The sequence below is a fragment of the Abramis brama genome (assembly GCF_963993115.1).
Source record: "Abramis brama genome assembly, chromosome: 11".
NCBI lineage: Eukaryota > Metazoa > Chordata > Actinopteri > Cypriniformes > Leuciscidae > Abramis > Abramis brama.
In genome coordinates, this window is record NC_139973.1 from 565001 (window position 1) to 578233 (window position 13233).

General features: G+C 45.1%; 1 protein-coding gene across 4 annotated transcripts in view; it reads left to right on the top strand.

Annotated features, from left to right (window-relative positions):
• The window catches only part of slain1b (SLAIN motif family, member 1b), a 20202-nt gene extending 7732 nt beyond the window's left edge, over positions 1-12470 (top strand). For 2 of the 4 annotated variants that reach the window (XM_084129781.1, XM_084129783.1), the window contains 4 exons: positions 633-953; positions 1836-1961; positions 3804-4053; positions 11766-12470. In XM_084129781.1, the coding sequence (XP_083985907.1) occupies positions 633-953; positions 1836-1961; positions 3804-4053; positions 11766-11832 (764 nt within the window). In that variant the 3' untranslated portion in view covers positions 11833-12470. The remainder of the gene's footprint in view (positions 1-632; positions 954-1835; positions 1962-3803; positions 4054-11765) is intronic. The other 2 variants (XM_084129780.1, XM_084129782.1) reach the window with 1 other exon arrangement.
• The last annotated feature ends 763 nt before the right edge of the window (positions 12471-13233 follow it).

Genomic DNA, 13233 nt, shown 5'->3' on the forward strand with positions numbered 1-13233 from the left:
TATACAGTCTATACATGCAAATATTTCTTAAATAAATACATGCATGTGTGTGTATTTATATATACAAAATAATTATACACAGTACACACACATATATTATGTAAACACAAACTTTTATTTTGGATGCGATTAATCGCGATTAATCTTTTCACAGCCCTAATTTTTGTGTGTTCACTTTCCTGAAGCTCTAACAGTAGAGCAATGCTAGAAACACATTCGATTCCCAGAGAAGAATGTGCGTCTTCAACACATCCAACATTTCTTTGATAAAAGCGTCTGACAAATGCATGAATGTACATTTAGATGAGAAACTGACATAAACAATAAATCATCGGTTAACCAGTACTTCAGTCAACTCAATTATGTGTTTGACCCTGCAACAAAATACAAAGGATTAAAATTACATTTCAGAAAACTTGGATTGTAATCAATCAGTCGGGGACGTATGGCTCATGTACATGAGATTAATACAAACTGATGTTCATGACTGTATTACAGTGATGAGTGTGTTGGAGAAATGTGCAAAAGATCTTAATGCAAAATATATCGTCTTATTAAACTGTTTTCTTATTTTGTTGCTTATTTTTCTCATAACTGTTTTAAATATGACGTTGAGCGTTCGTTCCTCTCAGGTCTCCGTCAGGACTTCGCCACATCTTCTTCTTCCTCCTCTTCCTCTATTAACCGTCGCAGCACCAGCTTCTCCTTCCAGCGCAGCGACTCGCAGCTGGACGAGGAAGAGGAGGATGATGAAGATTACGGAGAGATGCCGCCACCGCAGCCGCGCCTGAGCCGCGCCGGAGCCATGCCGCACTCACACACCTTCAGCAGCATCAGGGACTGGAGGCTCTCCAGCGCGGCGCAGACACACACACACACACCTGCGCAGACACACACACACACACCTGCGCAGACGCCTGCCAGCGAGCCGCACGGACTCAGGGCCAGCGCAGGTGATTATGATGATTAACGTCAGGTCAGATTCTGTGAGGAAATGATGCATTAGAGACGCTTTGACACTGTCATGAAAGAAACGACACCAGTATGCAAATTAAAGGGGACATATCATGAAAATCTGTCTTTTTCCATGTTTAAGTGCTTTAATCACAGAAAACATGAGAAATGAAACCCAGTAGCTGTGTTCTGGTGAGCCTTTCTCTGCAAGCATGTCAAAAATAAGCCGATCAGATTTCGCTCTCCTTCTGACGTATGAAGAGGATCTTATTATAATATTACCGGCCTTTCAACGCTGATAATAATCATTAAATGTTTCTTGATCATCAAATCATCATATTAGAGTGATTTCTGAAGGATCATGTGACACTGAAGACTGGAGTAATGATGCTGAAAATTCAGCTTTGATCACAGGAATAAATTACACTTTACTATATATTCACATAGAAAACAGATGATTTACATTGGAATAATATTTCACAGTTTTTACTGTATTTTTGAGTAAATAATGCAGTCTTGGTGAGCAGAAGAGACTCTTTCAGAAACATTAAAACATTAGAATTATTCCAAACTTGTAAACATAATTCCGATAATAATGTTTTTGCATTATGAATGACGTTCTATTAATGTTATTTGTTCATATCTTTGAGAGAACCTTGCCAGAACGTTCCCCGCCGGCTGGAGTTGAATGGGCTGATGGGTAAAACTCTCACTGATGTTCAGTCTTTAAGCGTCTTAAATCAAACACACACTTTCTGCTGCGTCTCAATCCTCTTAAAGCACATCAAATGTAATTGGGCTTTAATCTGATGTAGAACATGTTTATGTTGTGTGTGTGTGTGTGTGATTGGCAGAGCTAACAGGAAGTGATGTTTCCTCAGATAAGCTGAGGAGGAGTATGCCAAACCTGCTGAGTCTCCCGATGGCGTCCGTTCCCGCGTCCCCGTCCCTGCGGAGCAGCCAGAGCTTCGACTCGTCCGGGACACTGACGCGGCTTCAGACCTGCAGTACGTCACACACACACACACACACACGCACACACACACACTCTCACACACACGCACACACACTCTCACACACACAAACACGTCCCTGCGGAGCAGCCAGAGCTTCGACTCGTCCGGGACACTGACGCGGCTTCAGACCTGCAGTACGTCACACACACACACACACACACGCACACACACACACTCTCACACACACGCACACACACTCTCACACACACAAACACGTCCCTGCGGAGCAGCCAGAGCTTCGACTCGTCCGGGACACTGACGCGGCTTCAGACCTGCAGTACGTCACACACACACACACACACACGCACACACACACACTCTCACACACACGCACACACACTCTCACACACACAAACACGTCCCTGCGGAGCAGCCAGAGCTTCGACTCGTCCGGGACACTGACGCGGCTTCAGACCTGCAGTACGTCACACACACACACACACACACACGCACACACACACACACACACACACACACTCGCACACACACACTCTCACACACACACACACACGCACACACACACTCTCACACACGCACACACACACACTCACACACACACACACACACACGTCCCTGCGGAGCAGCCAGAGCTTCGACTCGTCCGGGACACTGACACGGCTTCAGACCTGCAGTACGTCACACACACACACACACACACACACACACACACACACACACACACTCACACACACACTCTCACACTCACACACACACACACACACACACTCTCACACACACACGCGTCCCTGCGGAGCAGCCAGAGCTTCGACTCGTCCGGGACACTGACGCGGCTTCAGACCTGCAGTACGTCACACACACGCACACACACACACACGCACACACACTCTCACACACACAAACACGTCCCTGCGGAGCAGCCAGAGCTTCGACTCGTCCGGGACACTGACGCGGCTTCAGACCTGCAGTACGTCACACACACACACACACGCACACACACACACACACACACACACACTCGCACACACACACTCTCACACACACACACACACACGCACACACACACTCTCACACACGCACACACACACACTCACACACACACACACGTCCCTGCGGAGCAGCCAGAGCTTCGACTCGTCCGGGACACTGACACGGCTTCAGACCTGCAGTACGTCACACACACACACACACACACACACACACACACACACTCACACACACACTCTCACACTCACACACACACACACTCTCACACACACACACACACACACACACGTCCCTGCGGAGCAGCCAGAGCTTCGACTCGTCCGGGACACTGACACGACTTCAGACCTGCAGTACGTCTCGCTCACACACACACACACACACTCTCACACACACGCACACACAAGTGATGGTGTGGGTTGTTTTTCAGTGGTTGGGCTCTTAGTTCCAGTGAAAGGAACTCTTAATGCTTCAGCATACCAAGACATTTTGGATAATTTCCTGCTCCCATTTTCGTGGGAACAGTTTGTGGATGCTCCTGTTCCAGCATGACTGCGCTCCAGTGCACAAACACACGGATGAGGAGTTAGGTGTGGAGGAACTGGACTGGCTGGAGTCCTGAGCTCATCCCGATAGAACAGCTTTGGGATGAACTAGAGCGAGACCGCTTACATGATGGAATATCACACATCTCACACGTTATTTTGGTAATAACCAAATTCAAGGTTATTTTGGCTGGAAGTGTGTTACTCATAGCCGGACTATACCGGGTCTATAGTTAAACGAGACGGTGAAATGACGGCTGTTGCTTGCTGGGTATCGACCATTCATATACGAGGAAAGATATTTTCTGTTTGTAAGGATGTGTGTGTGTGTGTGTGTTCTGTGCAGTTCCGGCTCCCGGGCAGCTGCAGGCTCGCGTTCAGAGCGTCGGGAACTTCTCGTCCCGCCAGACGCTCAAAGCCACCGCTTACGTCAGTCCCACCATCAAGGGTCCGTCGGCCAGTTCCCAGTGTGCGTCCCAGTGTGTGTCCGCTGGGAAAGTGTCCGTCTCCCAGATCCCGGCACGCAGTGGTTTACCGCGGCCCGCGTCCTTCATAGCGAGCGGCTCGCGCGGCAAACTCACGGCTCCGGTGCGCAGGTAAACACACACACACACACACACACTAGGGCTGTAAACATCATTGACTCTTTTAATATTCGGCAGTGGGTTTATTATCCCACACATATTGATGTCTGGTCATTTTCCTATTTTATTTAAGATGTCTCTTCCTCAGCTCTCTGCTGCACCTGTGTAACACCACTCAAGCGCGTGCACACTTACCTCAGTTTGAAGCAGATTTTATTAAATGATGTTTTATAAACAAAGTTCAGGAGGAGCACGTTCAGATAATCAATCCAATCTACTTGTCATCAAACAATTACGTCTACCCTAATCAGCATGACAAGAAGTATATATATATCCACTCTGTCAACTCACCTAACATTCCTTGACAGTTTTCCAGCATCCCTCCACCACCCCGACTCCTCACTCTTGGCTCTTTCTTCACAGCCAGGAATACGGGGGGAGTACTCTGGGTTCGGGCCGAATACCGAGCCCGGAGCCCTCTCCTCGGACAGCACGCCAAATACGCATTTATTCTATCTGACTTATTTGTAAGTGTGAACTCGTGAAGTTCTATAATGAGGTTAATCCTCTTCTATCTTCAGAATCCCTGGACCTCGATGTGGAGCTTCATTTTTCCCTTTTAAATACTGTTTCTGAAGATACTTTAAGTCTCACTGCTCCCTTCAAGTCTTTTAAGTCAAAATCTACATCCCAATCAGAGCCATGGGTCGATCACAGTACACACTCGTGCAGGGAAGCAGAAAGGAAGCGGGAAAGAGACACAGTTCTCGTCCGAGATCTTCAGGGACTGCCTGTTGTTATATCAGAATGTGGTTAAGAAAGCTAAGGCTTCATATTTTACTAAATTGACTGAGAAACATCACCACACCCCAAAAGCACTTGTTTCTGTCATTAACTCCCCCTATAAACTCTCTTCGCTGCCCGTCTTCTGCACTCTGGGAGGATTTTTCCAGCTTCTTTGGAAATAAAGTTTCTAATTTGAGAGCCCAATGTCAAGTCTCCGATCAGGAGTACCGGCAGAGATGAGTCCACCAACCCTCTCTCTCTCAGTCCTGTCTCTCGGCATTCTGTAAAGGAAGTAATGTTTAAACTTAAACCTTCCTTTTGTACGTATGACACTTTACATCCTCGTTATCTGATATTATTCGACACTGTCGGCCCTGGGTTGGTGTCGCTATTGAATAAACCCTTGCTTGAAGGAGCTAAACCCTCGAGTTTGAAGATTGCCTCAATTACACCCGTACTAAAGAAACACTCGCTTGATGCCTTTATCTTATCAAACTTTCGCCCTGTATCCGTTGTGCCGTTTATTTCCAAGGTATTCGAAAAAAATATATTTTTACAGCTTCAGACCTTCTTAAATGACAATCATATTTTTGAAGTTTCAGTCGGGGTTTAAATCACAGAAACCGCTCTTACAAGAGTCCTCAATGATATTTACATGGGCACAGATTCGGGAGATTCCGTCATTTTAGTAATGTTAGATTTCTCTTCTGCTTTTGATACTGTCGACCATACGATTCTCGTTTCTCGGCTGGAGTCTTGCGTCGGCCTGGGGTTCGAGGCTTTAAGCTGGTTCAAATCTTTTTTAACTAATAGACATTTCTCTGTAAAAATGTGACGTTTCTCCATTCTCCGGAATGAATCCTGCGGTGTGCCTCAGGGTTCTGTCTTGGCTCCTGTCCTATTCTCCCTATATCTTCTTCCTCTGGGAACACAATGCCTCATTTCACTGTTATGCTGATGACATGCAGATTTATATGCCTTTGTCTAGGAAGAATACGAGTGCTCTAGACAGTCTGACAGCGTATCTTGAGGAGGGACAAGCTTGGCTTGCCAAGAATTTCCTATTTTTGAACTCAGACAAAACAGAAGTTATTGTTTTTGACCCCTCAGACACCAGGCCAAGGCATGACCATGACCTTGATCTATCTATCTCTCCCCAAGTACGGACTTTAGGTGTGATGTTAGATAGTTCCCTCAAATTCAATAAGCAAATTAGTGCTGTCATTGGATCCAGCTTTTTCTGTCTTCGCTCTCTAGCGAAAATCAAATCTCATCTTCTCAAGCGCTCGATGGAGACTGTGATCCATGCTCCTATTACCTCGCGGACTATTGCAACTCCCTTTATTTTGGTGTATCAAAGTCCCAAACGGCACGCTTGCAGGTTGTTCGTCACGCTTGCAGGTTGTTCGTCACGCTTGCAGGTTGTTCGTCACGCTTGCAGGTTCGTCACGCTTGCAGGTTGTTCATCACGCTTGCAGGTTGTTCGTCACGCTTGCAGGTTCGTCACGCTTGCAGGTTGTTCATCACGCTTGCAGGTTGTTCGGCACGCTTGCAGGTTGTTCGTCACGCTTGCAGGTTGTTCGGCACGCTTGCAGGTTGTTCATCACGCTTGCAGGTTGTTCGTCACGCTTGCAGGTTCGTCACGCTTGCAGGTTGTTCATCACGCTTGCAGGTTGTTCGTCACGCTTGCAGGTTCGTCACGCTTGCAGGTTGTTCATCACGCTTGCAGGTTGTTCGGCACGCTTGCAGGTTGTTCGTCACGCTTGCAGGTTGTTCGTCACGCTTGCAGGTTGTTCGTCACGCTTGCAGGTTGTTCGTCACGCTTGCAGGTTGTTGTTCGGCACGCTTGCAGGTTGTTCATCACGCTTGCAGGTTGTTCATCACGCTTGCAGGTTCGTCACGCTTGCAGGTTGTTCATCACGCTTGCAGGTTGTTCGTCACGCTTGCAGGTTCGTCACGCTTGCAGGTTGTTCATCACGCTTGCAGGTTGTTCGTCACGCTTGCAGGTTGTTCGTCACGCTTGCAGGTTGTTCATCACGCTTGCAGGTTGTTCGGCACGCTTGCAGGTTGTTCGTCACGCTTGCAGGTTGTTCGTCACGCTTGCAGGTTGTTCGTCACGCTTGCAGGTTGTTCGTCACGCTTGCAGGTTGTTCGTCACGCTTGCAGGTTCGTCACGCTTGCAGGTTGTTCATCACGCTTGCAGGTTGTTCGTCACGCTTGCAGGTTCGTCACGCTTGCAGGTTGTTCATCACGCTTGCAGGTTGTTCGGCACGCTTGCAGGTTGTTCGTCACGCTTGCAGGTTGTTCGTCACGCTTGCAGGTTGTTCGTCACGCTTGCAGGTTCGTCACGCTTGCAGGTTGTTCATCACGCTTGCAGGTTGTTCGGCACGCTTGCAGGTTGTTCGTCACGCTTGCAGGTTGTTCGGCACGCTTGCAGGTTGTTCGTCACGCTTGCAGGTTCGTCACGCTTGCAGGTTGTTCGTCACGCTTGCAGGTTGTTCGGCACGCTTGCAGGTTGTTCGTCACGCTTGCAGGTTGTTCGGCACGCTTGCAGGTTGTTCGTCACGCTTGCAGGTTGTTCGTCACGCTTGCAGGTTGTTCGTCACGCTTGCAGGTTGTTCGTCACGCTTGCAGGTTGTTCGGCACGCTTGCAGGTTGTTAGGCACGCTTGCAGGTTGTTCGGCACGCTTGCAGGTTGTTAGGCACGCTTGCAGGTTCGTCACGCTTGCAGGTTGTTCGGCACGCTTGCAGGTTGTTCGGCACGCTTGCAGGTTGTTCGTCACGCTTGCAGGTTGTTCGTCACGCTTGCAGGTTGTTCGTCACGCTTGCAGGTTGTTCGTCACGCTTTCAGGTTGTTCGTCACGCTTGCAGGTTGTTCGTCACGCTTGCAGGTTCGTCACGCTTGCAGGTTGTTTGTCACGCTTGCAGGTTGTTCGTCACGCTTGCAGGTTGTTCGTCACGCTTGCAGGTTGTTCGTCACGCTTGCAGGTTGTTAGGCACGCTTGCAGGTTCGTCACGCTTGCAGGTTGTTCGGCACGCTTGCAGGTTGTTCGTCACGCTTGCAGGTTGTTCGTCACGCTTGCAGGTTGTTCGTCACGCTTGCAGGTTGTTAGGCACGCTTGCAGGTTCGGCACGCTTGCAGGTTGTTCGTCACGCTTGCAGGTTGTTCGTCACGCTTGCAGGTTGTTCGTCACGCTTGCAGGTTGTTCGTCACGCTTGCAGGTTGTTCGTCACGCTTGCAGGTTGTTCGGCACGCTTGCAGGTTGTTCGTCACGCTTGCAGGTTGTTCGTCACGCTTGCAGGTTCGTCACGCTTGCAGGTTGTTCGTCACGCTTGCAGGTTGTTCGTCACGCTTGCAGGTTGTTCGTCACGCTTGCAGGTTGTTCGGCACGCTTGCAGGTTCGTCACGCTTGCAGGTTGTTCGGCACGCTTGCAGGTTGTTCGTCACGCTTGCAGGTTGTTCGTCACGCTTGCAGGTTGTTCGTCACGCTTGCAGGTTGTTAGGCACGCTTGCAGGTTCGGCACGCTTGCAGGTTGTTCGTCACGCTTGCAGGTTGTTCGTCACGCTTGCAGGTTGTTCGTCACGCTTGCAGGTTGTTCGTCACGCTTGCAGGTTGTTCGGCACGCTTGCAGGTTGTTCGGCACGCTTGCAGGTTGTTCGGCACGCTTGCAGGTTGTTCGGCACGCTTGCAGGTTCGGCACGCTTGCAGGTTGTTCGTCACGCTTGCAGGTTGTTCGTCACGCTTGCAGGTTGTTCGTCACGCTTGCAGGTTGTTCGTCACGCTTGCAGGTTGTTCGTCACGCTTGCAGGTTGTTCGTCACGCTTGCAGGTTCGGCACGCTTGCAGGTTGTTCGTCACGCTTGCAGGTTGTTCGTCACGCTTGCAGGTTGTTAGGCACGCTTGCAGGTTCGGCACGCTTGCAGGTTGTTCGTCACGCTTGCAGGTTGTTCGTCACGCTTGCAGGTTGTTCGTCACGCTTGCAGGTTGTTCGTCACGCTTGCAGGTTGTTCGTCACGCTTGCAGGTTCGTCACGCTTGCAGGTTGTTCGTCACGCTTGCAGGTTGTTCGTCACGCTTGCAGGTTCGGCACGCTTGCAGGTTGTTCGTCACGCTTGCAGGTTGTTCGTCACGCTTGCAGGTTGTTCGTCACGCTTGCAGGTTAGGCACGCTTGCAGGTTGTTCGTCACGCTTGCAGGTTCGTCACGCTTGCAGGTTGTTCGGCACGCTTGCAGGTTGTTCGGCACGCTTGCAGGTTGTTCGGCACGCTGCGGCGAGATTCCTGAAGGGAAAGAGGAAACTTGACCTTGCGACTGCACTTTTGAGATCCCTTCATTGGCTACCGATACGTTTCAGAATTGAATAGAAGATTTGAATACTGGTGTATAAATCTTTAAATGATTTAGCACCTTCTTATCTGTCTGACTTCCTCCGTTTATATTCTCCCACCAGAAGTCTTAGATCTGAAATGAAACTTCTTCAGATACCCAGAACCCGTCTAGAACCACGGGAACAAGCTCAAAACATATTCATTTTCTATTGCTTTTAGCTTATAATGATTGTTCTGTTTTAAACTGTTTATTATTATTTATGTTACTAATTTCTATTAGCTCTATTTTGTATGTGTACAGCACTTTGGTCGGCCAGTGTGTAACGATCCCCTCATGTCACGATTCAATACATATCACGATTCTGAACTCACGATACCATATTACTGCGATACTCCAAGACATATGATAAAAAGTTAACAAAAAATGTACTGTTGATTAAAATGCTAAATTTGATATTACATTGTGTGTGTAAATGAATAGACTTGGAGTTGATGCTGAAACCCAAAGCACAGGACAATAGAGACCAGAATAACAATATTCATGATTCTGAAGCTGAAATACAGAATTATTTTAGGCAAATATTGTTGCACTCTGACACTGACTAGATACATTTTAAATATTGTAGGGCACTTTTTACACAAATATTCCCCCATTTAATTATTATACATTATATTCAACATTTTATATATAGCAGTTTAATGTAGTACTGACACTAAAACTTGAGTAAACTGTCCACGATACATGTTGTTGAATGTGTGTATTGCGGGATATTGACGCGATATATTGTTACACCCCTGAAACACACACATCGTCCAGCTTCATCTTCTCCAGCTTCTTCAGATCCTCAAAGCTGATTAAAACTCCAAACTGATTCGGATTAAAACCTAAAATTAGTAAGTTATGAAAAATTCAGGTCGAGATCCTGAAGAGTTTAGATCCGCTGACCTAAAACCTGCCGTTTGAAGGAGTAAATGATGAAAACTGCAGTAATGTGTCCAGTTTCCATGTACTTACCGTTACTGTCCTATCCTTTCATGGGAACACTTTACAGTTTACTTTCCATTAGTTAACGTTAGTTAATGCATGCATTCATTGGTAACACTTTACAATAAGGTTCATTTGCTAACATTAGTTTATGTATTTACTAACATGAACTAACAATGAGCAATACATTTTAACAGTATTTATTAATCTTTGTTGATGTTTGTAAGTAAAAATCCAGCTTGTTGATTGTTCATGTTAGTTCACAGTGCATTAACTAATGCAACATTTGATTTTAATAATGAATTGTATTGTTCATTCTTAGTTTAAAGGTCCCGTTCTTCGTGATCCCATGTTTCAAACTTTAGTTAGTGTGTAATGTTGCTGTTAGAGTATAAATAATATCTGTAAAATTATAAAGCTCAAAGTTCAATGCCAAGCGAGATATTTTATTTAACAGAAGTCGCCTACATCGAACGGCCCGTTTGGACTACATCCCTCTACTTCCTTCTTTAATGATGTCACTAGAACAGTTTTGTGACTAAGCTCCGCCCACAGGAATGCTCCCTCAACTCTACCGAAATTCGTTTATGTACTTGCGCACTTCTTATAACTTACTGTGTTTACTCAGCTCTTACGGTGATTTTCTGGAGTAAAACTGACACTTCATCTTTTGTGTGATGTACAATAAACTTTATTAAACTCATCAGTATATGTTTGATCATCATTCAGACAGCAGACTTGTAGGCTATATTAATAAATAATGGATACATACAAGCAGATGACAAATACGTTATAATAACCGTAATTAAACTACTAAACTATACCTGTTATACAGCACTCTGACTCTGTAGGCATTATTGTCCGACTCGAAATGAACACCATTACTGAGAGTTTCTGATATTATCATCATTCCGTGAGATGAGATTGTCCTGAGAGACTGAGCGCGAGCTCGTGAAGCTCCGCCCCCTGGGTCGTCCAGCAGCAGCTCATTTGCATTTAAAGGGCACACACTAAAACAGCGCGTTTTTCTGTGCCCCAAAAAATGACAATTTAAACATGCTGTAAAAAATGATCTGTGGGGTATTTTGAGCTGAAACTTCACATACACACTCTGGGGACATCAGAGACTTATTTTACATCTTGTGAAAAGGGGCATAATACGGGACCTTTAAGTAATGTTACCTAATGAAACTTTATTGTAAAGTGTTACCCATTAATTTATTAATCTTTTTTAATGTTAGTTAATAAAAACACAACTGTTCGTTGTTAGTTCATGTCAGCTCATGTCCTTTAAATAATATTAACAGATACACTACAGTGTTTGAGGGCGGAGCTAAGAGACGCTGCTCAGCCAATCAACACCACAGGCTGACATTATGCTAATGAGTTACAAACCTGCGCAGGATCAGCAGAGACTGAATTACTGACGACTCGTTTCAGAATCACTTCTTTCTTTTAGGAGACCAAAACTTTATTTGATCTTTCAGAGCGTTCAGTCACAGACAGCTCTATTACACACTGTATGAAAGGGAATATCTGGAAAAGCATAATATATATCATATAACTGGCTGTAGATGCTTCACTCTGGTCATGTCATCATTTCTGATGTTCTCTGTTCTCGGTCAGTTTGCTGACGCCTCCGAGGAGCCTGTCGACGCTGCGGGACGGGAGCTGGCGGGACGGGTGTTACTGAGGTCACGAGGTCAGCGCTGGAGCGGCGGGTCACTTCCTGCTGGTCAGGAAGTCCTCACACACACACACACACACACACTGATCATCAACACCTGCTGCTAAAGCTGTTCCTGCTGCATTTCTTTCTCAAACAAACACTGGAACTCAACGACGAGTTTGTACGATTGTTTGAAATTGGAATATTTTTGTGATTTCAAATGGTTTTAACCAAATTTCCACACTTTTTAACTCTTTACAGGTTCGAACACTTTATTGTCACTGTTTATATGATTAATATTCCTTTTTAACTTGATAACAGACGACATGCACTCTAATCAATGATCCAGTTATTGCACCTTTTAAAAACATATTTGACTTAAATTATTGTTTTGGTTATAATTGTTCTTGTGTTAATTTGATGTTGCACTTTCACTGTTAGTCTTTATTTTGTCATTGATTATTCCAGGATGAATTTCTATGCACTGTATTTATTTTATTTTCTGATTTTATTGTGTAAAATATATTTAAAAGCGTGTTCTCCATGTTTGCACATTGTTTCTGTATAAGCTGCAGTTTTCCTCTTAAATAATTCTTCATGACTGATATTTTAAAGGCTGTGTCTGTGTTTAAAGTCCAAATAAACTTCTGTTTGTTTTGTAATGGAGTGTGTGCGTGTGCGTGTGTGTGTGTGTGTGTGTGCGTGTTCTGGGACTCAGCTTTACTGATGTCGTCTCCGAGCTCGACTGATCACATGAGTGATGATGAACGAGTCTCTTCTCCTGATGCTCTCAGAGATTTAAACATTTATTGAGTCTCACTCTGAGCCTTGAACCTTTTTACAATCTATTATTGAAGATCACCTCATGCTTTCAGAAGATGTACTCTTTTTCTCCATATTTGAGTGAAATATGTCCATTAATACCACATAAGACATTTTTTGTGTGTAAATCACAGTGATGAGATGAAGAGCCAAAAATTGACAAAAAAATATCAATTAAGTCATAATTTTGTTTAGTTTTTTACTCATAATTTTGACTTTTTGTCAAAATTATTACTTAACTTTTTTATTATGACATTAAAAAGTCGTAATTAAGTCATAATTATGACAAAAGTCTAAATTATGACGACAAACGTCTAAATTAAAATTATGACGGTACGTCATAATTACAAAATGCAAAGTTGAAAAAATTATGACATTAAAAAATTAATAAATCAAAGAAAAAAGTATAAATTAAGTCATAATTTGGTAAAACTATTTTGATGGTCCTTTTGAACGTGCTGTTGACTGTAAGTAACTTTGCAACTATACTTCAACTAACACAGTTAACACTAATGAGAGTTTACTTTACACACTCTGACTCTCACAAGCGAGTTAGTGGACATGCAGGTGCAACACTACTAGTCTAGTCAACAGAATGTGTTA